At 36.5% G+C, this 27598-nt stretch overlaps 1 protein-coding gene across 1 annotated transcript in view; it reads right to left on the bottom strand.

The window, feature by feature from the left end:
- SLC9A4 (solute carrier family 9 member A4) overlaps window positions 1-27598 on the bottom strand; it is a 58295-nt gene that overhangs the window by 9046 nt on the left and 21651 nt on the right. The window contains exons 3-8 of the mRNA XM_049784915.1: window positions 21643-21902; window positions 20095-20312; window positions 17358-17560; window positions 16256-16342; window positions 12793-12863; window positions 5347-5508 (exon numbers count right to left, since the gene is read on the bottom strand). Of these exons, the coding sequence (XP_049640872.1) occupies window positions 5347-5508; window positions 12793-12863; window positions 16256-16342; window positions 17358-17560; window positions 20095-20312; window positions 21643-21902 (1001 nt within the window). The remainder of the gene's footprint in view (window positions 1-5346; window positions 5509-12792; window positions 12864-16255; window positions 16343-17357; window positions 17561-20094; window positions 20313-21642; window positions 21903-27598) is intronic.

Genomic DNA, 27598 nt, shown 5'->3' with positions numbered 1-27598 from the left:
TCTCAAAAGTATCTTTTTGGGGCTGGAACAATAACACAGCAGGCAGAGTATTTGCCCTGCAAGCAGACACAGATTTGATTTCAGGCATCCTATATGGTCCCTTGAGCCCATCAGATGCAATCTTTGAAAAAAGAGCCAGCAGTAAACGATACCATCACTTGGTGTGGCCCCAAAACAAAACAGAGGAAGTACCACCTTAAGGATTTAGTATTTATTTAAAGAATAATTTAAAAAATGAGACTATTTGACTTGGCATGAGGAATTAGGCTGTTTTAGCAGAACAACCAGTCTAGGTCTAAGATCTGGGGTGCTCTGTGAGATTCAAGAAGCTGTTCACTGACTCATCGTGGTTCAGGTTCCCGGAATTATGCTTCTTCAAGTGTCCCCTCTTCTAAAAAAGGCACAAAGCCCAAGTCATGCCCAGATTAGCAGTCAATGCCTGATTGTCTTCCTGAGAACTTTAATCTCTGATAGTGCTATGAGTAGAATTTAAATGTGACCAATATATTCTTAAGTAACAAGTATACTTAATTTCAAACATTGTAATCTAGTAGCAATCACTTTAAAAATTCTTCATTGTAGCATCAATATGATTGCTTACTAGAACAACAACAACAAAAAAAGGAAACTAAAAAGAAAAAGTGAACTCATCCTCTTCCCCTATTACATGCCCTCCACTTCCCTTTAATATTCTTGCAGGATCTTTTCCTGAGTTTAACTTATTTTCTTTTTTTAGCTGAAGCTCTGGTGAAAGCCTAAGGACATGGATGTACTACTATTACTATCACCCTACTCTTTGCTTGCATATGTTTTTAGAGTAATTGGCCACAAAGATGAGGTTTTTGTTTCATTACAGTGTCAAATTCTGTTATTTCCCCCAATATTCACAGAAATACAGACATAGGTAGCAAGGGTATTTTATAACTAATGCACAATTGATAACTTTTAAGGGGTTGGGTACTAGATATCAGAGAATGCCAGTAGTCACTTAGCAAATGCTATCTGGAGACTGACTAATGACCTTTTAGAAATTAATTGAAATCAAAGTTTCCATATCACAGAGCTACAAATGTCAACACTTGGTATTCAGTTCCCACTTTCAGTGATCTAAATCTTATTATCAGTACATTTCAACCCAACAGCTAAATGTCCTTCAAGAAAAATTCATTTGGAGAACCCATGTATTGACACAACATGAACACAAGCCTTTATTACAGTAGACTTAACTAACCGATTATAAAAAGGACCAAAAACTAATCATAAAGTTCATTTTTGTATATTCATATAGAAATGATTGGTGAAGTAAATAGCAAGCTTAAACAAGCTAGAAGTTGATCGAAGCTTACACTTTCCCCTACCTGTAAATGACCACTTTGGACTTAAAAGAATTCATTCAAGCTGCTGGCTGAGTAAGATCAACCTCCCAAAGGCAACTCAAAAGAGGCAATAAATTCACACTGGTGAAAATTGAATTTGAGAAAAGTGATAAAAATGGATATTTCTACATGCTATTTCTTTAGCAAAATCATCTATGAAATGATCACATATCCAACCACAGGAAAAGTAAAATCTTATATAGGTCAAGAACGAAAGGTAAAATTATAGATAAAAGACTTATAGGAACATGCATTCATCACCCAGGAAGGAAATACTTAGCGTTTTCTGTGAGAGTTTTACTATAATTTCATGGCGATTCAAATAAAGTGAATATTATTTTAATCTTGTTTTAAATTTAATCCTTAATTTAGGATGCTAAATGTTCCTCCAAACATCTTCAGAAGTGATCCCTAAGCATAGTTTGGAGTAAGCCCTGAACACCATCGAGTGTGACCCCCAAAAAACAAAATACAAATAAACAACCACAAAATATAAATCTGACAATATAAAATAAAATGTGAATATCAATGCATTTAAATAGAAAGTTTACATTTTCTTTATCTTTAAAAATTAAGTGATATATTGTAAAAAGATATTATAATTCTAAACATAGCAATAGAGATATGAAATTGACTAGAGATGCTTTCATGCCATAATTTAAATTTTTTCAAAATAGTACATTCCACTATGATTCTTTAAGAAGAATCCTGCATTTATATTAGACTTGTAGAGGAAATCTATGGAAAGCATGCTAAAATGATATGTTCACTGAGTAAATACTAGCATCTATCAGTTCTATTTGTGCCTATTTGCTTCTTTCTATTTAGAAAAGTCAAGGTGACTAATAGAATGAGTAAGCAGTAATATATATTAAAGAAAAAAGAGGGCATGACTCCTCCCAACACAATTTTTTCATGATAGTGGTGAAAATTGCAGCAGACTCTTCATTCCTGAAACTTTGTATATGCATAAATGTGTATATGCATATAATAAAATATATAAATGTAAACTGATAATTGTCAATGTTTGAGTAACTTAAACAAGCTATCACAAGGCTAATATAAACTCATTTATTTATTTATTTAACAAACAATATGTCAAAACTTGAGGGAGTTCTAAGTAATTTTGAAGTTCTTTATAATTTTCTCTGTCCATAAATTTATAAAACCTCAATATTCCTTTAATGTTTTCACATAGTTTTAGAGCTTCAACATGTTTGATTACTTTTTGTTGCTATCCTCTGATATTTCTAGTAATTTAGTTATCATTGATAAAATTATATTCCTCATCTTTAAGGTAACAATAATATACATAATGTACATGGTTGTCTGGGGTATAAAAATATATGTCAATCCCATAAAATCCAAAAAATTCCATAAAATCAATTGTATTTACTGTGGGAAGATACAATTTCTGGTAGTGTTATTTTCCCAAAGGACATAGAAATGAGTGTCTAACAAGTTGTAGAGTAGTTAGTCATTAAAGAAAAATATAACTACATTTCTTTTAATATAAAATAATAATGAGCTGAGTGCACACTTCTTTCCATTATTGTATGAAAGTTTATATTTTAATACATTATAAGCTTTAATCTTAAAGAAAATTTTCATTTTGTTTAATTCCTCAAATTTTTGAGATCAAAAAATATGTATTAAATACTAAATATGTATCAAGAAAAATCTCCTCTCCCATCTCATTTAATTGATTAGAATAATTAGAGAAAAAAATGACCTCTAATCTACTATATTCTCATACTAATCTTGAATCAATAAGTAAAAATATGTCATGAGAATTCCCCTGTTAATAAATCAGCCTTAAAATTTTTTTTTGTGGTTAGAAGCTGGGGAAATTACACATGACTGATAAAATGTAATAGAGATTCAAACTATGTTTTAAGACATGATAATCTGATTTTCATTTAAGATAAGTTCCCTTACATTCCTAGACTAAGTGCTCATATAGCCAGAAAGCTCAGATTTTATGATGGGATATTTGGACTATACTTAGCTTTTCATTAATATGATACCCCTGGCTAGGAGGTGGGGTCCACAATGGCAGAATTGGTACCCAGGGAACAGACTGGGCATAGATGAGGCACTCACTAAACAGTACCTAACACTTAGGGCTATCCCTAATCAGTAATCAAGTAAAGTTTAAATGTAACTATTTTTATTTAATTTAGTTTAGTTTTTGAGTCATACACAGTTTTGCTTAGAGTTCTTCCTGAATTTTCCTTCATTCAGAGATCACTCTTGGGACACTACAGGGACCATGTGGGATCAAAACTTGGTTAGCCATAATGTAAGAAAAATGTACTATTCTATCTCTCTAGATCCTAAATATGGTAGTTTTGAAAATAAGGGTCAATGGAAAATTCATAATAAAAATCAATATTGAAAATTTATGAATAAAATTATATTAGTGATTTCTTTGGGGGAATCTGCAATGGCCTAGCACAGAATTGCAAATTAACATTTGCTATTACATTTTTATTATAGTATTGGAAGTTTTCTTAAAAGTCACTTAGTGCAGGCTGGAGCAATAGCACAGAGGCAAGGCGTTTGCCTTGCAAATGACTGACCCAGGATGAACCTGGGTTTAATCCCCAGTGTCCCATATGGTCCCCGGAGCCAGGAGCGATTTCTGAGCACATAGCCAGAAGTAAGCCCTGAGCATCACTGGGTATGACCCAAAAACAAAAACAAAAAATTAAAAGCCACTTAGTGGGTAATACCATGACCAGTAAAACCAATCTCACAATCTCACTGGGAACTAGAGCAGACAACTTTGTGTTTATATAAAGCTATCCTCAGATTACTGGTTTTATTCTTTCTTAGGCCAGGTGAAAAGGGGGCTTGTGGTACTTATTCATTAGCAACTAAAGAATGAAAAATAACACTTTGGCATTGGTGACAATTTATTGCTATCTATTCTTAGCTCTTCTTTCAAGTTCCTTTTCAAACATGAGGACATAAGTGAACCTTATGATTAAGTGCCACTGCCTGCTAAAGGGACAGAAAGGGTGTGGCTGCCATTCCTGATCCTAAATATACCTGAGGACCAATCCTTCCAATTCAAGAACCATTTCTTGGAAGATAGCTGGGAAATTTTTTTTTTTTTTTGGTTTTTCGGGATACACCCATTTGATGCTCAAGGGTTATTCCTGGCTTATTCCTGGGTTATTCAGAAATTGCCCCTGGCTTGGGGGGACCATATGGGACGCCGGGGGATCAAACCGTGGTCCTTTCCTTGGCTAGCGCTTGCAATGCAGACACCTTACCTCTATCGCCACCTCACCAGCCCCAATAGCTGGGAATCTTATAGGTGATTTAATTATTAGGATATTGAAGGTTTTCTAGTTAAATTGGAGAGTTAGAACAGCTTTAAGAATTATTTAGCTAGTTCTTGAGGCAATTGATTCTAGATGTTCCTATGCAAACACACATACTCCCAGAACTACTAACTCCTTTAGATTATCTCTTCCACAAGAAGCCAGCGTTTTTTTCTCTTATTCCAAAATTGGTATTACAAAAAAATGGCCTCATAGCAAAAGTCACAATCATATATAGATCTCAGCTAAGACAACAAATAACTTTATCTTTCAATAGCCCAGTAGCCACTTTAATCTCTTTCTGTTAGCACTTGTCCACACATCCAAGTTAGCATCAAAGGGTAGACAAAATCTCTTCTCATTCAAGAGAGGGAGAGAAATATTGTATGCAGGGAATTAATGACAATAATGATAGACCCAAATGAAGAGAAGTAAAGGGCAGAAACTTATAGTCAGGAAGACAAAGTACTAGAAAAGATAAATTCACTTACCACCCAAGTGTCATACAATTATATGTAGGGAATATTTGCTAGAAAATAGCTTAATTAGACAAAACAGATTGAGCAACTTTTTAAAGTGATTCATTTTACTTGGAATTCTGATATTGAAAGTCTATATCTAAGAGTAGAAGGACTTACTGATGGGGTATGGAAAAGGCTGTAGAACTCAGTATTCCTGTTTCAACCATCTCAATAGCTTGCTTCATTTCCAGCTTCTTGTACAATGAAACAATACTTGATTTTGGCATGTTCTTTCGGATTAGTATTTTCCTTAAGTATCTATGATCAAATTTCTTGAACCTAAAAATGAACGAGATCAATATTTAAACTCTGTGTATGTAGTAGATAAATTAGTATTTTTCTTAAAATTTTTACTATTTAATTTTATTCTGAAACAAAACAAAACAAAATAAAACCAAAAACCTATGACAACAGGCCAGTGTCTGAATTTATAGCCACTGAAAACTTGTTTTAAAGAACTTATACATCTTTTTAAACAAGAAAGACTGGACTACTAGCCTGAATACATTGAAAATCAGCTAAACGAAAGGAAGGGACAAGCTACAATCAAGGCAAAAGTGTGCATAAGTGAGGACTAGGGAGGCCCGGCCTAGCCCAGCCAATTGTAAAAGCAGAAATGAAGCAGTTAAGGCTTTTGAACAAGTGTTCCATTCTAATAGCTCATAACAGTGCCAGCTGCACTTACTGTAATACTGGGCTATTCAACCAGAACCCAATAAGTTTATATGGTCCAGTAGTTAGAGTAGTTTTGTCCCATTATGCTATAGATTATTTTGAATCTTGCCAATTAAGGGAAGGGGAGGAGAACTTACATTTGCCCTGCCAGTCTGAATGATAGCGAATAAATAGACTAAAAGCTGATGGCCACTGGCTGGCTATTGTATAGTGAACCCCTGGCTGACCCATTAAACTGAGCTGCATATAGGAATTCCATGCCTTAGAAGTCGATCATTTGTTTGGAATTGGAATTTTCAACTCTTGGCAGTCAATTTGTATTCAAGGGATAATATGTCTCTTGATTTTGGGGTGGAGGGGTGGAGGGGAACATAAAACTCCTGCCTGGGAGCAATTTTTTGGTCTGTAAGGTGGTTGGGTTTTCTTTTTAGACAACTCTCCCTCTTAGTTCAACAGACTGTGAGTCTTGAGACTTATTCCGACTTGACTATTTTATTATTTGGTTTTTGGGCCACACCCAGTGATGCTCAGGGGTTACTCCTGGCTCGGGAGACTATCTGGGGTGCTGGAGATCAAACCAGATCCGACCTGGGTCAGCCACATGCAAGACAAATGCCCTACCACTGTGCTATCATTCTGGTCCTAGACTTGATTCATTCTTGCTCCTACAGGGTCACCCTTCAGTCTTGTAGCCTCCTGCCTTCCTTACAGAGAAGATTTGCACACTCCTTAATGCCCTGTAATTAAGCCCCCAAACATTCCATCTCACCTCTGACTTGTATTATTCAGCACCTGTCATAGTCCTCATCTAAATGAATCACATGACATCTGATATGCAGTAGAATAATTTCTTCTGAGTCCTCCTCTCAGAAATCAGATTTACACTAATTTTTCTTCCAGTCCCTCTAGTGACTTTTTCCAAGTTTGCTCTGCCCTTTCTTTTCCTTAATTGTCCCACTGAAGTAGCAGCTTCTTAGAGTCCTGCCCTCAATCAGTTTCAGTTCTGATCCTTCTAGAAATTTAATCCATGCCTATGGCTTAACTTCCTCAACACTTAACATTTATATCTTTTATCTTCTATTATATTTTCCCCCATGAACTTGAGACTTTACTCCAAAAAGTGAGCAAAGTACATATTTGAGACATCATAAATAAAAGGTATTATTTAAATCTAAATATTGCCCGCAGCTTATACATTTAACCTCTTTATTCTCTCACTCGACACCTGCCTGAAAATGGAATCATTCTGCCTTTCCTCACCTTCCTCTCCTGCAGTCCAGAGTAAGGCACTAAGTTTATCTCAGAAACATTTTGGTACACTTTGAGCTAACTCCTTATTCTCACTAGTTTGAAATTGAATAAAGGAGAGAACATAAAGACAAACCTGAATTCAAATAAAAGTTTTATGGTGCAACTGGTAAAAGCAAATACCATTTGAGTTTTGAGTTGGTTTCCTCATTTTTTAATAAAAGCAATAAACAGCACTGTTGAGTAAATCATGTAAGTTATAGAAAATAGTATCTGGATCTTATTTTACATCTAAAAGATAATTATTTTATTTTTAATTAAAATATTCTAATTTGTTAATATTCCCTTCCTAATCCAGTTTCTGCTGCAATGCTGTGTTCTAAAAGCTGAGTCTACTCATGCTACTTTTTATTTTGAGTTTTTTTATGTTCATATTAGAATATCAAGTAGAATTTTGGACCATTAATGACCAAAGATATAATTCCTTCACACAGCACTATAAAAAGCATGTATTTCAGAATGGTCTTCATGGCCAGATCTGGTAACCTGGGCTTTGGGGGATGGATGGGGTGGAGGAAAACTCCTCCCCTATTTATTCACTCACAAGCTGCAGAGGCGAGAGTTGGGCTTGGAGAACCCAGGAGTTGGTCCCTTGCACTGGTATGTGGTGGGCACTAGGCTGGACAGCTAGCCAAAGAACCCCCGGACTGCCAATTAGTCCGGGGGCCCAGATTCCCCCACGCCAGAATGGTCTTCATGGCCAGATCTGGTAACCTGGGTCTTGGGGGATGGGATGGGGTGGAGGAAAACTCCGCCCTTGTCCATTCTTTCATAAGGTGAAGAGGCGAGAGCGGGGACTGGAGACCCCACATACCTGGACAGTTAGCCAAAGCAGATGTATCTCAACCATTTTCAAAAGCACGAGGGTGCATTCATGCCCGCACCACATATACCCTTTTTTACATAATCCAAAAATATTCTAATTCTTGACTATTTATAGGAAAGGAAATGAAATATCCTATATATGGAGTATAGCACTCAAATAAATCTCTGAAGTCAGTGTCTAAGTAAACGTTACTTTCTATACAGTTGTCCTCTCTAACTACCGAGCCTTAGCCTTAAACATTTCATCTATACAATGTATATAGCCCCTCTTCTATATTGTTTTTCCAGACCGAGAGACCTTTCTACTCCCCCCATATCCCAACCCGGATTTGTTATTTCCCCCTTATTTAACCCTCTTTACCCTCAGTTTTTAACTTGTTAGGCACCTAGACCGGCCTCCTTCCCAACAGACCACCATCCAGCTCCTCAATGAACGACACCCTCTCGATCCCTCCTCTTGTGTCTCAACAAGGAACCACAACCAATAAGCCTCCTGACTCAAGCTTGTGACCCCTCTCACCCGCATCAAATTGTGGACGGTTGCATGATATTGGATTCAGCTGCAGCAAAACCCCCAGCTCAAGGACACTACAGGACTCTGAAATGCTGCAAATCATATCTTAAATTCTCGACCAAAGTCTGTGATACAAAAAAGTACCTTGGCTTTCACTCCCCACAAGAATATCTCAGAAGACCTAATTGGGAGGCCTATATTGCCTACATAAGCTTAATACCTTTATAATAATGTATCTTAAGATATGTATTCCTAAACATACAGATAGCCTCCTCCATCACTTTCTTTTTTCAAATACCTTTTTTCCTTTTTTTTTCTCAATTTCCTTTTTTTATATCTCAATTTTATCTATATATTCTATTTTTTATATATACATATTTTCTCTACCCTCACTAGTTTTGGTGCTGCTTGGTACAAAAACTAAAAAAAGTCTTGCCTGGGATAAAAGCTCAGACCACTCTACAGATACTGTATGTGTAGCCTGTCATCCTTACCCAGAATAGCACCAGCAATACAAAAGGACAACATACGTTTTGTATAGGCACAATAAATAAGGGGAAATCATGAACTCAGACACAAGATCTTATCTTCTAAGGATAAGAACTCACACTTTTTATACAAGGGTGCCTCCCATCTTGGACATATGTCATGTGGATACAACTCAGTCTCCACAAGATTGGACAGTGTTAGTTCATTCTCTAATCCCAGATTCCAGACGTAGAACTGAAACAACTCCCTGCAGCAACACCAGAAACTAAGCTCCGTTGGGAGATATACTTGTGCAGTGTTAATATGACAACGAGGACAGCGAGGAAATGACAACTTGACCTAAGACCAGGAGGTCCTATCACATCACCTAACACTAAGTGGAAATCAGAAGATGTATCGTCCTTTGAACTATGAAAAATAAGAGCGCTAAATACAGAAAACTGACTTTGACAACTGTGACTGGGCAGAACGTACCTTGAGACCATTAAGGAAAACCCTACCCTAGGCTATAACCCAGGTCTCTTACAAAAATCAAGATTTCTTAGTACAGAGGCCCAATTCTGACAACAGAGACTGAGCAGAACCTTTGGAACCATAATTTTCTAGACTTCGGCTTAGGGAACAAGCAAAAACTTGAAGCACATGATACAGAAAAATGAACACACCAACAATGTTGGAACAGTACCTCTAGAGTCTAGAACCTTAAAGACTCTATCCTAGGCCTTGTCCTAGGACCTGTGCAAATACCAAGGTTGCTTGCTACAGTGGCCTTATTTTCTCATCCACAACCGAGAGGAAAGGTTCCTGACACCACAAAACAAAACAAAACAAAGAAAAACAACAAAAAACAACCCTGGGATATGGCATTGAGAACGTATAGAGCCAGTGGTTGTTCCCATGACAATATGCTTCAAGAGAAACCCTGAATCTCTTAGGCCATGGGAATTTCCTTCCTTCCCCAATACTTACTGTGCCTATACATAAAAAAAAAAAGGTGGGGTAACACCAAATGCTGCCACTGCAGCATTTTTTCTGGTTCTGTTTTGTTTTATTTTTTGTTTGTTTTTGATATTATTTTCCTTCTCTTTTTTCTTCTACTTTTTTCTCTCTTTTTCACTTTTGTGGATATTATTCGGTAATTTTTTTTCTTTTTTAGTAGTTGATACCAAAATATTTTTTTCTCTTTTCCTTAACCTTTTTATCTCCAACAGAATAGCATAACTTGAATCATTCAGCCTCATAACATGAGGGGAGGAAAGAATGATACCAGGACCAGTCATATGAACATGTAGTGTAAATAAAAAAATGACCAGACTGGAACACCAAACAGAATAGATACCCAACCTGTAACAAGCTGTAAGGTGGAGAACAGTTGCATAGGATTCTGGGGCATAAAGGAGGGATATGTGGGAGACATGCCAGGAACAGGAGTGGAGGGAGAACAACATTGGTGGTGGGAATGCCCTTCATTCATTGTCACTATGTACTGTAAATAATTCTGTGTAATGAACTTCAGTCACAATAAAAAAAAAGCATGTATCTGTGCTATATTGTCATTTAACTATTTCAGCATCACTTAACTTAAAGCTTGGACTTTCTGAGAAAGATGATATACTGTAATAAAATGCTAAAATGCCTAATTTAAAAATAAACCATGTATTGCTTTCTTACCAATAATGTCTCACTATGCCATTTTATCTTCAAACAATGCCATGATTTTTCTTACCTCTGAGTATTAAAATACTCTATCACGGCATGGCTTTGTTACATTTTCCTTTGCTTGGAAAAATAATTTTATTTTCAGGACTCATTTCTATGTATGTTCTGTAATAATTTGAAACAGTTATCTTGGATATAGAAAGCCCATATTCATAATAATTATTTGTTCAGGATCTTTTACTGTCTTTTTCTCTATACCCCATGCAACCATATTGTAAGAACCTTGATAGCATTGCATGTGGCTTATTGCTCTTGCCATTAACCTCAGAAAATTAAGTACAGGGAACTAGGGAAAGCACAGGGGATAAAGTGCTCAGTTTGCATGCTACAAATTTCAGTTTAATCCCTCACAATGCATGTAGTTTCTAGAATACCACCAAGAACACCACTTCCAAGCAGAAAGTCAGGGTTAACATTAGAGCACTGCCAGATATGGTCCAACCTAACTCCCCCTCAGTCCCTAGAAAGTTAGGTGTAGATTTAGCCAATAGAGCAAGATGAAATATTTTTTCACTGGGAGAAATATCAGATTAGGAAATTTTAAGAGTTAATGTTCTAGGTCATTGGTTATTTATATAAACTAAATTTAACTTTCATATTACGAGGCCTACTATATATGTATATATATCCTTCTATCTTATTAAAATAAAAGCATTCAAATGTGCACATATTCTCTATTAGATGAAATAACTTCATAATAGACCATCTTGATGATCTTAACATCACCAACTTGGAGTCCAAAATGCTGGTCCTTGAGTTCAACGCTACTTTTGTCTGGTTAATAAAACTAGTGCAAATTACTGCATCTTCCTGAGAGCAAAATATAACCCCAAAATTCTCATCTTTGTCATCATCAGTGAAAGTTTCCTAGGAGCCACATAACTATATACTTGGGAACAAAATGAACTCTAAACGTGAAATGTAGTGGCCAAGAGGGATCTGGGTTCTTGGAGAATCATTACATGAAAACAACTTTTATTACAATAAAGGAATGTCTTCTTTTTTTTTTTTTTTTTTTTTTTTTTGGTTTTTGGGCCACACCCGGTGATGCTCAGAGGTTATTCCTGGCTATGCGCTCAGAAGTCGCTCCTGGCTTGGGGGACCATATGGGACGCCGGGGGGGGGGGGGGGGGATCGAACCGCGGTCCGTCCTAGGCTAGAGCAGGCAAGGCAGGCACCTTACCATTAGCGCCACCGCCCGGCCCCAAGGAATGTCTTCTTAAGAACCCATGATGAGTCACCAAAGTCTTTGCAACCTTATGAAGTTAGTTATTTAATTGTTGAAATTCTCCTTTGTTATGAACTGAAATTCTACCTTGAAATCCAATATTTCTCTCTCCTCCTCTCTCTCCTCTCTCTCTCTCCTCTCTCTCCTCTCTCCTCTCTCCTCTCTCTCTCCTCTTTCTCTCTCCTCTCTCTCTCCTCTCTCTGTCTCTCCTCTCTCTCCTCTTTCTCTCTCTCCTCTTTCTCTCTCTCCTCTCTTCTCTCCTCTCTCTCTCTCTCTCTCTCCTCTCTCTCTCTCTCTCTCTCTCTCTCTCTCTCTCTCTCTCTCTCTCTCTCTCTCTCTCTCGCTCGCTCGCTCGCTTTTTGGGCCACTCCTGGAGACACTCAAGGGTTACTCCTGGCTATGAGCTCAGAAATTGTTCCTGGCTTGGGGGACCATATAGGACAACTGGGGGATCCAATCACAGTTCATCCTAGTTTAGCGTATGCAAGGCAAACACCCTACCACTTGCACTACTGCTCTCGCTGGTTCTCTCTGAAACACCTAGTTCTACACTTAATTTTCTGTTTAATTATCTCCAATGATAACCTTTTTTTTTCTTCCTCCAGGAGAGGCATTTCCTGAACTTCCAGAACTTGCTTTATGCCATACTCCAAGGCTCTTTAGCTTCCTAATCCTCTGGCTCTGAAAGATTTTCCATTTTAACATAAACTTCCCATCAGGAGTGCTCTCTAAACTTCTGATGGAACCTTTTGGTGTTCTTTATGCCACAAATAATTCCAAGACCAGAAACTCCTGGGCTTCTTACTTGTCTCTCACTTGGTAGTGACTCCATTGCCCACACACATCTTCAATTCCTGCCTTCAAATGGTCCATTAGCTGCCAATGCAAACAAGAGAAAATGATTGGTAAATGATTGGTAAAATGTTAGCTCTATAGGACAAACAAGAAAAGCAAATATACTTTGGAAAACAAAGGCTTTAATTTCCTGGCATTTATCTTCTATCACTCTTTGCAACCGAAACACGTAAATTTTATATTTCACTGTGTCATGATTAAAAACTGTAAATAGGTTCCTCAGTAATTCACATAATCTATAATGAAAATGGGTTGTCTTTCATTTGCTTTGAATAATAGTTTATCTAGAATAATTTAGAAAATTTATGGATGAAAAGATTATCAGTTAACTATTACCTTAATTTCACTGTCAATGAAAAGGTAATGTCAAGATTAAATTTATAGTTTCTGAAAATATTTCATGTACATTTTATTATAAAATACAACAAAATTTATTCATAAACCTCATTTTTATAGAATGGTTCTATTTCAGTATTTCATTTTGCCATCCAAATAATAGATATTTACTAAACAAATTAGTTTTACTTTTCTTTTTTGATTTTTGGGCCACACCCAGCCATGCTCCTGGCTCTGCACTCAAGAATTACTCCAGACTGGATCAGGGAACAGTATGCTGGGACTGAACAAAGTCAGATGATGAAAGGCAAATGCCCTCCTTACTATTGTCTTGGTCCCTGTTTTACTTTAGTACTATCAAAATTCAATTTTTTAAGAAAAAATAATTAAAAGAGTGAAATACTTAAATAATAGTATTTTAATTATCTTAACTTACTATTTTAATATAATATTTTAGGTAATTAGAACAAATGGTGACTAAATAAGATAAAAATAAAAACTAAATCTCTTTAATTAGGTCAAAGCTCTTTATATTTAAAATAGTCTTGGGGCCAGAGCAATAGCATAGTGGTAGGATATTTGCCTTGCATGCGGCCCTTGGTTCGCCTTGCACGCGGCTCTTGGTTCTATCCTCGATGTCCCTTATGGTCCCCCAAGCCAGGAGCTATTTCTGACCGCAAAGGCAGGAGTAACCCCTGAACATAACAGGGTGTGGTCCCCCCAAAAGGAAAAGAAATAGTTTTATCTTCCTCTATGAACTCTGAAAACAATTTTGAAATTTTTGATTTGGGCTTGAAATATTTAAGGCTGATTTTGAAAGATAGGTTTTCTAGTGTGAGAGTAATAAATTCTGATATAAAAGAACACTAAAAATTTTCTGGACTAATTGTTCCCTCAAAACTGAAGTAACCTTTATTAGGCTACTTTTCCCAATCATTGCTTGCTCATATCTGTTTCATCTTTGGCTATATCATTCAAAACAGTTGTGAGACTAAAATGTATTAAGTGAGATAATGTTTATCTCCTTTTATCTTCCTTCAGTAGACTTTAGTATTAATCCTTGGAGCCATATGCAATGGTATTCATTCAATATCATGTTAAACTTGAACAAAAGGAAACCAGGCTCAAGACTGCCCTCATCTTTATTATAAAAGATAAAAACTGTCTTCCATCAAACACTTATAGGAAATGTGTGAAGTATCCATAAACACTGTTGTGTTTCAGCCCTTGATGGGGCTGAAAGGTGATAGAATGGAGGATGAGGTCTTTCTCCTCTAGCTTGGACCACTCGTCTACCATCCTGTTCAGCTGGCATTTCTGAGGGTTCAGGATAGCAGCAGGTAGAAAACTCACAAGCAATCAGACTTCAGGAAATATCAGCTTTATTCAGTAGATAAGGCTGAAGAATCCATCCAGAATGACCCCTAGCCTTTCTCAGATCCTTGCTTTTATACACAAGAATCAGGTACCACCCTAGGGTGGGAGCAGAATATCAAGTAAGAAATAATCCAATATACTATCACCAGGTCACACCCTAGGGTGAGGCACAATTATTGATTAAGGTAGGATAGGTAACCCAACAAACACTTTTTTTTCTTTCTTATTGAACTCTCAGAAAGAGAAGAAAACAATTATTTTAGAAGAAACTGGGGCAATATTAAATAGTTTTTTGGTATGTGAACTTGAATTAGCTAGTCCCTGGTTATTACTAACTGATAATCTAAATGATACTGTAAAAGTATTTTTGCAGATTAGAGTTCATGATTTTAAAAGGCTTAAGTGAAGTAGATAATCCTACATACTGCAAAGGGATTGTGGAAAGAGGGGCTGTATTTATCACTTGAAAGGTCTAAACAGCTAACTTGCGGTTTTTGTGAAAAAAGAAAAAAAATGGGTTGTACAAAGCCCATATCTGAGATATCCAGTCGACTTTCTTTATAGTCTATTCTACAGCTTGTCTGCCAGCTTCTACAATGGAAGAGTCAATTCCTTACAAGACTCTTAATGGACATCCTTTATATGTTCTGTTGTTCTGTTAAAATGTTAGAATCTACCAGATTGGGTTAAAAAAAAAAAGATGGCCAATTGAAAGAAGTCTGTTGGACCTAATAGTCCAATCTCAGACTATAAATGTTGCTATCTGAAAGAGGTAAAGGAGAGCAATGCTGGAAACAGGGTTGGAGAGAGGACAACACTGGTGGTAGGAATACCCCTGATTCAATGTCACTATCCACTTTAAATATTACAGTGAAAGACTTGTAATTCATGTTGACCACAATGAAAATTATTTAAAAAAAAAAGGCGGGGGGAGTTAAAGCACCTATATGAGAAGTTGGAGAGAAGAGCAAAGAAATGCAAAGATTATCCCTGGCTTGAAACCAAGTAGAATTTTTCCAGTCTTGGAAAATTTCTTGGAATAGATGAGTCCTTCTTTCCTTTCCATTTTTTAAAATTAACTATTTGTAATTATTATTCTATGACTATCCTACTTGTATGCTTTAGGAGCAGATAGCTTGGTTTCAGGTACATGTTTAGCATAACAATACTAATTTAGATAAAAAGGCTGCTATTTTGGGATTTTTTTAAACTGATGACTTAGAGAAGATTCTGAGCTAGTACTAAAATGAAATGAAAAAGGGTATTGGAATAAGTTAATGTGTTTTATATGTTTTTTTTAACAGCACTTTGTCTTTTATGACAGATGTGCTTCACACACATAAAAAATGAAAATCTGTACTGTTCAAATTTACATAGTATTCAAGCCTTGAGAAATAAATAAACACTTAATTGAGAAAGAGAAAAACAGTCCTGTGACAATAATATTTTTAATTAAATGATACTAACATTGAACTTAAATTCCAGAACACAATATATTTATGCTGCTTTAAGCCACTATCTGTGTGGTGATTCCTTCTCTACCAAGTTTTGGAAACTTATACAGAAACTTGATAGAGTTGGAGAAGAAAGAGGCAAAATGTGGTATTTGATAAGTATAGTCTTGTTTTATCAACATTCTAAATTATTGTCATAGCTTAAATGAAGAACATATACATTCAGTGATTATGAAAACAACTTACACGAATATGAAGCTCTTCGTTGATAGATTCTTTTTTATTGGTCTTTTTAACATCCAAATATCTGACTAGAGGGCCAATTGTGATTCCCTAGATCAGAAATACAAAAGTAAGAGTTTTGTTGTAGTGATGATTGTCACTATATAGGGTGCAAATCTATCAGCAAAGCTATTAGAACATCTGCTTTCTATGGCTTTGTTTTGTTCTAGTTTATACTAGATAAATGTTTCAGGGTTTACTTCTTTAAAACTTGTAATAAGAGCAGTTATTACATTTATGATTTAAAACAAGATTTAGTTTCATCTTTTAAAATAAGGCTTTATTAATTTGGTGATAATTACAAAAATTAAACTTATGCTAACCAATTTTAACTTAAATAGCATTTTTGGCAATATTCAATAACTATAATTCATTTGTTATCCAGGAATATTGGAGGTGCATGCTTTATTTATTTTTTAAGCATTTTATTTATTTATTTATGTATTTATTTATTTATTTATTTATTTTTATTGTCTTTTGGGCCACACACGGCAATGTTCAAGAATTACTCCTGACTCTGTGTTTAGATTGCTCCCGGCAAACTCGGGAGACTATCTGGGATGCCATGAATTGAACTCTTGGGTCAGCCACATACAAGGCAAATGCCTTACCACTGTGCTATCTCTCCGTCCCCTAATGTTGTTGTTTTTATTTTTGTTTGTTTCTTTTTTGTTTTTGGGTCACACTTGGCAGCGCTCAGAGGTTACTCCTGGCTCCACACTCAGAAATCGCTCCTGGCAAGCATGGGGGACCATATGGGATGCCGGAATTCGAACCACTGTCCTTCTGCATGGAAGGCAAATGGCCTACCTCCATGTTATCTCTCCGGCCCCTGCCCCTTATGTTTTATTAATTAAACAGCAACACATTTTAGATGTCTATTGATGACAACAAATATGATTTAGAAATATTTTAATTTAGAAATACTTGGTAATTTTGTTTGGGTATTTAGTACAAGTCAGTCTGAAAATCAAACATTGTCCTCCCTGGGGAGAGGAGAAGATGCCTCACTGCTTTATATTTCTCAATTAATGTGCTATTGGAACTATGAAAGAAATCTACTAACCTGAATAAATACTGTGAAATATATAACTACAAGAGTGGCAGTGACAAACATCTTTTTCCTAGGAAAAAGAGACAGAGGGAGCAAAAATGCAAGTGAAAAACTTCCAGCACCTCGAACACCACTGTAGAAAATTATGGTTTGGTCTTTGATGGAGAAGGGGAAGGTCCGAAACTGGTTGTTGATGTAGAAGAGAGAAAAAACACCTAAAACATGAGAGAGATGTCACATTGCTGGGAATGAGTACAAATTCACTGTTAGAACATCCAAGGTATTTTAAAACAGGAAAATTATTTCCACTTTACACTCTTGACTTTCCACAACAAATGGTATATCTTATCAAGATTTTTACCTTTTAACTACATATGGAACAAGTGGTGATTCAAACAGAGGTTTTTTTTTTTTTTTTTTTTTTTTTTCTGGTTACGGTAGTTCTCAGAATAAAGTAATAAAAACACACAGACTAAAGAAATAAATCTTAATATTTTTTCATATAACATATTATATATAAGTTCTCAATAGTCATAAGTTTCTCTGCATTTCAAAAACAAAGTAAACAAGGGTATCACTGAAGAGACAAAATGTGTTTTTATCAACTTCTATTCTCCATGTAATTTTAAAGATGGAAAAGTTTTCCTCAATGACATGCTCTTTGCAGAGGGCAAATCTTTAAGTTTGGTTTAGCTTTTCTTGAGATTCAACCTAAATAACAAAGGAAGTTAGAAAGGTCTCAAATGGGGATTTCCTAGTGCCAGTACAAAGAAGGTAGAGGGTGGAAGAACAGGGTATTTTTCTTTAACCACACTGATAACACCACATGCTTATCCATCACTAGTATAATAGTGCCTAATGGTAAAATTCCCTTCACTAACCCTCTGACTAATAAAGTTTCAAGAATTATTGAGCTCTCAGTATCTTCTTGATGATTTATTACACACTTCACAGCTAATTCTGTTGCTAATATGCACAGTGATGGCACAATAGATTAAAATTAGTATTATTACTATTACTATTTGATTTTTTTTTTGGTTACACCTGCTGGCACTCAGGGGTTACTTTTGGCTCTGCACTAAGAAATCAATCCATATAGGATGCTGGGGATTGAACCCGTGTCTGTCCTGAGTCAGCCACATGCATGGCAAACAACCTACTGCTGTGCTACTACTCGGCCCTAAAATTATTTTTAAACATTTTATTTTGCTTTTTCTGAGTTCTCCATAGATTAGTCGCATAATTGCTGACTAAGTTCTTTATCTTATTATATATTCATATTCCTCATGCTTCATGAAGGTAATAATAGCATTAACCTGAGGAGATGGATATAAAATTTAAAAAATTACTATCTATAAGAACATAAAACAAGATGGTCTATAAGTATAAACTTTTATTAGTTACAATGAGTTGGGCTTGAGGCTCACTCTTTTCCAGTGAGATGCCAACACCAGCCTCTTGGTAATTGATCCAGCAGTTCTCTGAGCTCAAAGATGAGGGAGTATTGAAATGTTCACAATATTCATTCTTTCCTATATGTTTTCTATTATTGCTGCTACCCCATATAGATTTCCACAGTATTAACACTGAAAAAGGCCTAAGAAATATGCCCATACAGTATTTTACAGTTAAAGATTCTTGGTAATTAAATATGTGTTCAATGTCAAATAGTTATTAGCAACAGTATTAGAATTTTATTAGAAATTCATATTACAGATTAGAAACCCATTTTATACTTTCTTTAATATTTTCCTGACTGGGGACTTGCAAAGCACATATATTAAGTTTTATTTATATTTTAGTAAATAATATGTATGTTATAGAGTCTAGTAATATAGTATATGATTTTAGTAGTTCTTCAATCTTTTTACTCTGTCCTAGATTCTAAAGCACATCTTAATCTAAATGGAATATCTTTAATATAATTTTTCAACAATTTCTCCTAAAATTTCCTCTAAGAAGTAGCACAAAAATGTTGATCAAAATCATTTATAAGAACTTCAAATATTGGTTAAAATTATGTTTGAATATTATGTTGATCAAAATAAATGGTTATATTATACTTTAATATTTATTATTCTTTTAGCTCTAGAATACAAATGTACAAGTTAAATCAACAACAATTATTTGAGGAATCCCATTTAAAAAATAAGGCATATTTTATAAGTGAGATACCCATGATATTATGGCGTTGCCACTCAACCCTCGACTAAAACAATCTGTACTATTTATAGAAATGTTTTCTAACAGTACTTTCCTTACACAAAATACATTTTGTGCGATCTCACTTTTCCTATAACAGAAGTGAAAATACTTACAGTTTGTAATCTATGTCTGATTTAAGGTGCAAAAGGGTACAAACTGGCAAAGAAGTGAAAACTAAGAGATAAATTTACTGAGCTATATTTAAATGTGTAGATGTAAAAATGTGTAGATGTTCTCTTTCAGTTAGAAAATACCCCTTTGTTCTACTCTTGCTTTAGTACAAAATCTTATCAGTCACTAATCACTAAGAACTAATTGAAGGAGTAAATATAAAACATTCCTGGCCATTCCAAGGTGCCTATACTGCCCTAACTGGTACAACCAGCCTTTTGTTGATTGGTCTAGGAGTTCCCTGAGCTCTAAGATGAAAGAGTATTCCTCAGTAGTTCTGTTTTTATTTCACAGAAAAGGGTAAGAAAGCAAGCAAGCAAATAAATGAACAAAGCTAGAAGAAGAAGATACTTAGGGTTCTACTGTATCTTACTGATGGCTCTCCAGATCTGACAGAAGACGAGCGTGAAGCAGATGAAAGCCCAGTTCCATTCATGATTCTTCCCGACAGTGGACACTCCCATGAAGATGAAGATAAGGGTTTCACTGACACTGCTTAGCATCTTCATAAAATACTTGATGGTTGTGTAAGATGTCTGGGATACATTTTCTTCTACATACTTTTTCATGGTTACTGCACAGGCTGTGATACTGTGAAAAGAGTAGAACTTCACAGTGAAGTCACAAAATATTCCTCTTTGTGAGAAGTCCTAGTCATTGCCAATGCCTCAGAAACACAAATCCTCTTTGATTGTTTTGGTGGGGGTGAGGTTGAGGGGTTTACTCTTGGCAATTCTCAGGGGTTACTCCTAACTGTGTCCAGGAATTACTCCTGGCATTGCTCAGAAACCATATGAAAAAAAGGATCAACCTGGGTTGACTGAGTGTAGGTGCCCACTGTAATATCACTCTGGTCCCACAAATCCTGTTTTACTCAGAAATTATGGATCTTCTAGCTATAGGCTTCCAACAGACTTTCCTTATTTTCTCCGTCTTTAAGGGACTTGCACAAACTGAGTGTGCTAGGAAGGGTGAAAATGAATCATAGTCTGCAACAAATTAGAACCCAAACCCATGCAGAAAGTGAAGCCAAATTAGATATACCCTGTTCTCCAGCAAGAGCTTGGTCACTCCCTCCTGATTAAGTTTCATTCTGTCTAAAATAAAGTAACTATTGCTATGTAATTTCCCTTAAGCTAGGTCCTCAAATCTCCAAATGGGAAGTGCATTTCTTACAATATTATGATAAAATGTTGTTCAAGCATGTTGCTGTTTTATTAGAGTCAGTTATCAAGTCAGTAGAAAGGAATAGAAGTGAGTTTTCTTTATCTCAATTGTTTTCTAGGTTAAATTTGGAAATTGATGAGTGCCTAGATTATTCACTATTAGAATTAATTAAAGTAAATATCACTATACAATAAAGTTAAATTTTTTTGATCGAGTAATTAAATTTGATGATAATATCCTAGGGAAAACTACATGTCGTGAAATAATAAATATATCATTCCCATACTGACACAGAGATACAAATTTCAGAAATATATTCTCATGAGGAATAAAGAAGGGTAGGTTTCTAGACTACTCATCATCTACATTATTCTAGAAACTAGATGAACAAAATAATAGAAGGCAGAGATCAAGAAGTCTACTTCCTCAAGGCCTGTTTCCCTCATCTAATAATTGACTGATAAGAGTTTAGCCATCAACTTCTCCCCAAACTTCTCTACATCCATTTTCTGAGGTAGTCTACTGTGACCTTAATATAGGCATTCCTCACCCAGAGAAATCAACAGAAGAGAACAAATACAAATATGAGAAATAATATTTGTTTGGCAAAGGACATAAATCAGTATATAAAGGTAAAAAATCAGGATCATCCAACACTGTGGCGGATTATTGACAGAAGTCAAACCTTTCCCAGATACCAGTCTGCAAGACCTGGCCACTACTATCTTCTTCCAGATTAGTTCTTTGTACTCACGCCAGTATTCCAGAGAGATAGAGTGTCTCGGCTGCCAAGTAAGACAAATAGCTGAACATGAAGACGATGAGTGGTTCAATTGCAGAGATATTCTGAGTGAAACGTGTGATGAAAGCAGAAATGAATCCAAAAATTATTCCAAAAAATACTCCTCCAACCCCCACAATAATGAATCGGGCACATCCAGCCAAAATGTCAATAGGTTCGATGTCTTCAAATTTGTGCATCTTTGTGAAGGCAATTAATATATTATATAAGACCTGAATGAAAAGAGAACAGAACAATAAATATGTAATTTAACAATGAGGAATAGGAGAGATAATACAGCTGGTCCATATTTGGTCCCCAACATCAGGCATGCCTTCCTACACCTGCCAAGAGTGCAGAGCCATGAGTAAACCCTCAGCACCACTGGGGAGAGATAGAAACAGAGAGATAGTGACAGAGGGAGACAGAGATAGAGAGAAATAATTTAGGCATGTACTCTTGACTTTATGTCTACTTCAGTAATACATGACAATTAATTACAGGAGAATAGGAACACCACAGCCTAACTGCCCAAGTAAGATGAGTGTGTTCAGTCTCATAAAGTAAGTCATAATCACAGCTTCCAACCACTGAGAACCTACTATATACCTATCACTGTTCTATGTTCTATCTTTGATGTTGTTAGGTCCTTTGGGGTTTTTTGTTTGTTTGTTTGGGTTTTGCTTTGTTTTGAATCACACCCAGCTGTGTTTAGGGTTTATTCGCTCAGAATTACTACTGACAGGCTGTGGGAAACCAGAAGGGATGCTGGGAATCGAACCTGGGTCGGAGGTGTGTAAGGCAAACACCCTTTCTTAACAACTTAGTTCCTCTTGTTTTTTAACGAACACTTCATTGCCAGTAAACTGAGATTTTTTGGGAGGCAGGGGAGAAGCATCTCACCTTAACATGAGCACCTAGTCAAGATCTTTCAATAGAGGGCGTTAGTGGGCCATTACAGAGGAAAAGGGCTTTCCTACCTAGGAAGATGTCAGTCGTGGTTGTAGGAACCCTGCCTCTGAAGATGGTTATTCTGCAAGCTTACAGTTTTGGCCAGCTGAGGACTTGTCTACAGAGAGTTTGCATTGCTGAGGGTGAGGAGTTCCAGCAGGCCTCATGAACGTATCTCTGTATCCAAGTGTCCCCTGGGTAATCCCTTTTGTTCTGCGTTCTTTTCTCCAGTCCAAAGGACTGCCCCACTAAAGGCCTTTGTCCTGCTCCCCCTTCAACCCACCTGCACTCACTGCTGTTCCTTGGTAACCCTTTGAAGTCATCTTTGCCTTGCTCATCTCTGCCTTCAGCCCAAAAAGATCATCTGCCCAAAGCACCCAGGTCTTCTCTCTATCCAGTGACTTGTTCAGACCTTTTCCAGTGAAATTTATTTTGCTTTGTTTTGAGACCACATCTAGTCATGCTCTAGGGTTACTCCTGACTCTGCAGTCAAAAATCATTCCTTGTTTCAGACAACCCTGTAAGATGCTGAGGATGGAACACAAGTCAGATTTGTGCAAGGCAGCACCTTACCAGCTGTACTGTCTCTTCAGCCCTTCCAATGAACTTTTAATCTTTTCCAAGATGATCTTCCTTTAGAGACTGTATTTCAGTACTGGGGAACCACAGATTATATATTATATTCTTTTATTATATTCTTTTATCATCCTTAATAATTTAAATTTTCAAGGTTTAACCTACTGTGTGATATATATTTCCTGATAGTACCTAACAGGCTACATTTTCCAGATATATACTCTCAGTTTCTCAATGTAAGCCCCATGTATATCTCTGATTTTCCTATCACTTCTTTACTTATTTCTGCATGTATACAAAGCTGTATGGACTTAAAAATCTATGTTTTGTGTTACTTGGATACTCAGAACTTAGAATTAATTTTTAAAAAGAGATAGCTTCCACACAGCCAAGACAAAAGGGAAATCTAAAAATCTGTGGGAAATGAAGACCTCTAACATGTTCTTTGATGCTGGTTTTATATCTGTGTATATCAGAAAATATGAAAAAAATTAGAAAAGGAGAAAAAGCTAAAGCTTGAGGAAATAACACCAAATTTCTGTCAATAATTGCATTCTATACGCTGAGAATCACAGGAGACCAGCAATCTCTCAAAAAAGTCTGTGTGTAGTCTTATATTCATTCCCTTGTCTCACATTCTACTTTGTCTAGCCCCTTCCTGTCCTTTCCCCTCCAGGTCTTCTGCATGCACAAATTTGCCAATTATCCAAGACTTTACCTTTATGATCAAATATTATTCTCATACATAAGTGATCATCTGCAGTTCATACATTAGTTCTTTGTCTGACTATCATCACAAATAGTTTATTTAAAACATCCTCAAGATGGGGCCAGAGTGATGGTACAGCAGTAGGGCATTTGCCTTGCATGTGGCTGACCAAGGAAAGACCACAGTTTTATCACCCAATGTCCCATATGGTCCCCCAAGTCAGGAGTGATTTCTGAGCTCATAGCTAGGAGTAACCCCTGAGCATCACTGAATGTGACCCAAAAACCAAAAACTCAAAAAAAAAGTCCTCAAGATGATCATCTCACTGATACTATTTTTTTTGGAAGTACCTGACGTTTATTTGGGTCAGAAACAGAAGCAGCAGCTAGTCTATAGAGATGAACATTTCAATACACAATGCCCTAGATTTAGCCACATAAATGGTATACACACTTTGTTTGCCCTTCATATATCAAGGATCTTGTGTAGTGAATAATTGTTTTAGACATTATAATGTGATGTGAAAGAGGTCATTCCTTGAAATAGCTAAGTGGGCCTCAGTTCTCATCTAGGACACAAAAGTGTCCTAAAGTACTAAAGTACTTTGTTGACAGCAGAGAGGCAAAGTCCCTCTGCACACATACATTTCCAATGAAGCTTTTGTGCATGGCTTTCTGGTAGAGTTTCTTAGGGTTACTATAACTAAGTTACATCTACTTAAATAGAAAACAAACAAATTATTATCATTTCCTTAGAGTCTAGAAGCCAGGAAAGTTAAGGTGTTAACAAGGTCATACTCCTCCTGCAGATGTAAGGGAAAGGTATTTCTTTGCATCTTCTTAATTTCTAATTTTTTTTTTTAGCAGTCTCTAGCATTACTTTCATATGAATTCATTTCTTTTCTTTTCTTTTTTTTTTGTTTTTGGGCCACACCCGGCAGCAATCAGGGGTTATTCCTGGCTATCTGCTCAGAAATAGCTCCTGGCAGGCACGGGGGACCATATGGGACACCGGGATTCGAACCAACTACCTTTGGTCCTGGATCGGCTGCTTGCAAGGCAAACGCCGCTGTGCTATCTCTCCAGGCCCATGAATTCATTTCTTAAGTCTTCTGTTATCTTCTATTAGTCCTTCAAGTATGGCTCTTCTCTACCTTTACATTATCTTATTATTAGAACATTAGCTTTAATGTACAACTTAATCCATTGTAAGTTTGACATAAGCAACGATACCACCAAAGAACTAAATCTAAATATGACTGCAATTTTCTATTTTAGATGAACATGAATTTTGCTAGGGAACACTACAAAACTCCGTTAAAGTTCCTATAACCAAAAGAACTTCACAATGGAATTACTTTGTAAAATATATTAGCAAATTTTAGTGATTTACCTATCAAGATATACATTATTTTATCTTAATATATAAAAAGTTCCATTCTATGACTAATAATACAAATTGATCCATTATATTTCTTTAGAGATACCAGTCTTTTGAGTCTCTGGGTTACTTCCTGCTTTTCTTTCTTTTTTACCACACCTTGGCAGTGCTCATATTTTACGCCTAGTTACTCTTTTTTGGGGGGAGGGGGTCACACCCAGCAGCACTCAGGGGTTACTCCTGGCTCTATGTTCAGAAATTGCTCTGGCAGGCTCGGGGGAACCATATGGGATGCCGGGATTCGAACCACTGTCCTTCTGCATTCAAGGCAAATGCCTTACTTTCATGCTATCTCTCCGGCCCCACCTAGTTACTCTTAAGTACTCCTAGAACTCGGAGAATAGTTCTGACAGTTGTTGGGACAATATTGGGTGCCAGATATAGAATTTGCTACATGCAAGGCAAGCACCCTAAACACTATCTCTAATCCCTCCCAGCTCCATTTACTGCTTTTTTTCTTGTTGTTTTGATTTGGGGACACACCTAGCATCACTCCAAGGTTACTTCTGGTTCTGTGCTCAGAAATTAAGACAAGTAGGGATAATAAGTATCCAATAAGGCATGCTTAGATATAAGGGAATATGAACAGAGGGTTACAAAGTTTTGCTTCACAAAAAAAAATGTTTGTGATATATTCTCTAGGAGAAGCAGGAAAATAATTATGGGAAGTTAATGAGAATTATACAGTTTGGTACAAGTTTCCTGAAGAAAGAACACACATATACACACCATTAATATTGCTGCTAATAACTGAAGAAACTAAACCAAATGTCTACAAACAAAAAAAAAAGTTTAGGAGGTATCTCCCCTCTCAGATTTGTACTATTTACAGATAAATAACATATGCCTCTAATCTAATGGTCTCAGAATTCAAATATGCATTTACCTTTGCACAAAGGTACCTTTGCACTGGCACATGAAAAATACTCAATTCACTCATTATCAGAGAAATACAAGTAAAACTGACAACGAGTTATCAGCTTAAACTTTTGAGAATGATCCATGCCTAAATGACTATAAATAGCTAGTGTGGCAAGGTTTGGAAATAAAAGAAACCATTCAATACTGATAAAAAAAAAACTGTATAAAATTTCTAATAAGGAATTAAAAATAGATGTACCATATGATTCAGTTTCACTTCCATTTATCTTTCTTTTCTTTTTTAAATGGAAATAATATTTATGAAAACTGCCACTAGGACTGAACTTATTCACCATGGCCCAGAATGAAGATGTGACATTGATATATGGATTGTTTTGGTTTGGGGTGGTATTTTTTAGAAGTTTGGTTTTTTGTTTTGTTTTTTTTTCTTTTTTTTAATTATCTTTATTTAAACACCGTGATTACAAATATAATTGTACTTGTATGATTACAGTCATGTAAAGAACACCCCCCTTCACCAGTGCAGGATTCCCACCACCAGTTTCCCAGATCTACCTACTCCCCACCCCACCCACACCTGTACTCGAGACAGGCTTTCTTTTTCCCTCATTCATTCACATTGTTATGATAGTTTTCAGTGTAGTTATTTCTCTAACTGAACTTATCATTCTATGTGGTGAGCTTCATGTCATTAGCTGCACCTACATGGGAGGATGGGGGGAAGTAAGTGTTGGGACTGAGGCAGTAAAATATTAGAAATGAGCTTTGTAGGGCAGTATCAAGATCCCAATACAAGATGGATATTATGGATATATAGAATATATGCACACAATAATATCAATATGAAAAAAAAGAGAAAAAATTTTCTCTGACTGTCCCAATATAAACCAGTGCTAGAACAGCCTGCCCTCCTCCCAGAGTGCATTCCCATTAGTGTAGGGAGAGATAGGGGGAAAGCCTGTTGACCCCTATAAAGTCCACCTAGACCAGTGTCCAGGGAAAGACTGAAGTCCAGGGGAGAAAAACCCTATACCTGGCAAGAGCTGGTCTCCAAAATCAAAGATGAAATCGGAAGCCAGATGTCTGCCCGCCCTCCTCCCCATGCACCTCCCCCCTGGAGTACGGAGGGAGGGGTAACCTGAGGACCACTAAGAGTCCACCTGAACCCACTTCTGGTCATCTGAGCTGGCACCCAGGGAAGGCCTGGAGTCAGGGGGAAAAGACAAGGATGGCTAGGGGCCTGCCACGCCTCCCAGCACTCCTCAGGCTAGGGAGAAAAGCTCTGGTATGGGGCTTCCCCAAACCCTTTACCTGGCAAGAGCTGGTCTCCAGAATCAAAGAGGAAACCGGAAGCCAGATGTCTTCCCACCC

The sequence above is a fragment of the Suncus etruscus genome, chromosome 12, assembly GCF_024139225.1.
Source record: "Suncus etruscus isolate mSunEtr1 chromosome 12, mSunEtr1.pri.cur, whole genome shotgun sequence".
Classification (NCBI taxonomy): Eukaryota; Metazoa; Chordata; class Mammalia; order Eulipotyphla; family Soricidae; genus Suncus; species Suncus etruscus.
This window is presented reverse-complemented; position numbering and strand designations above follow the sequence as displayed.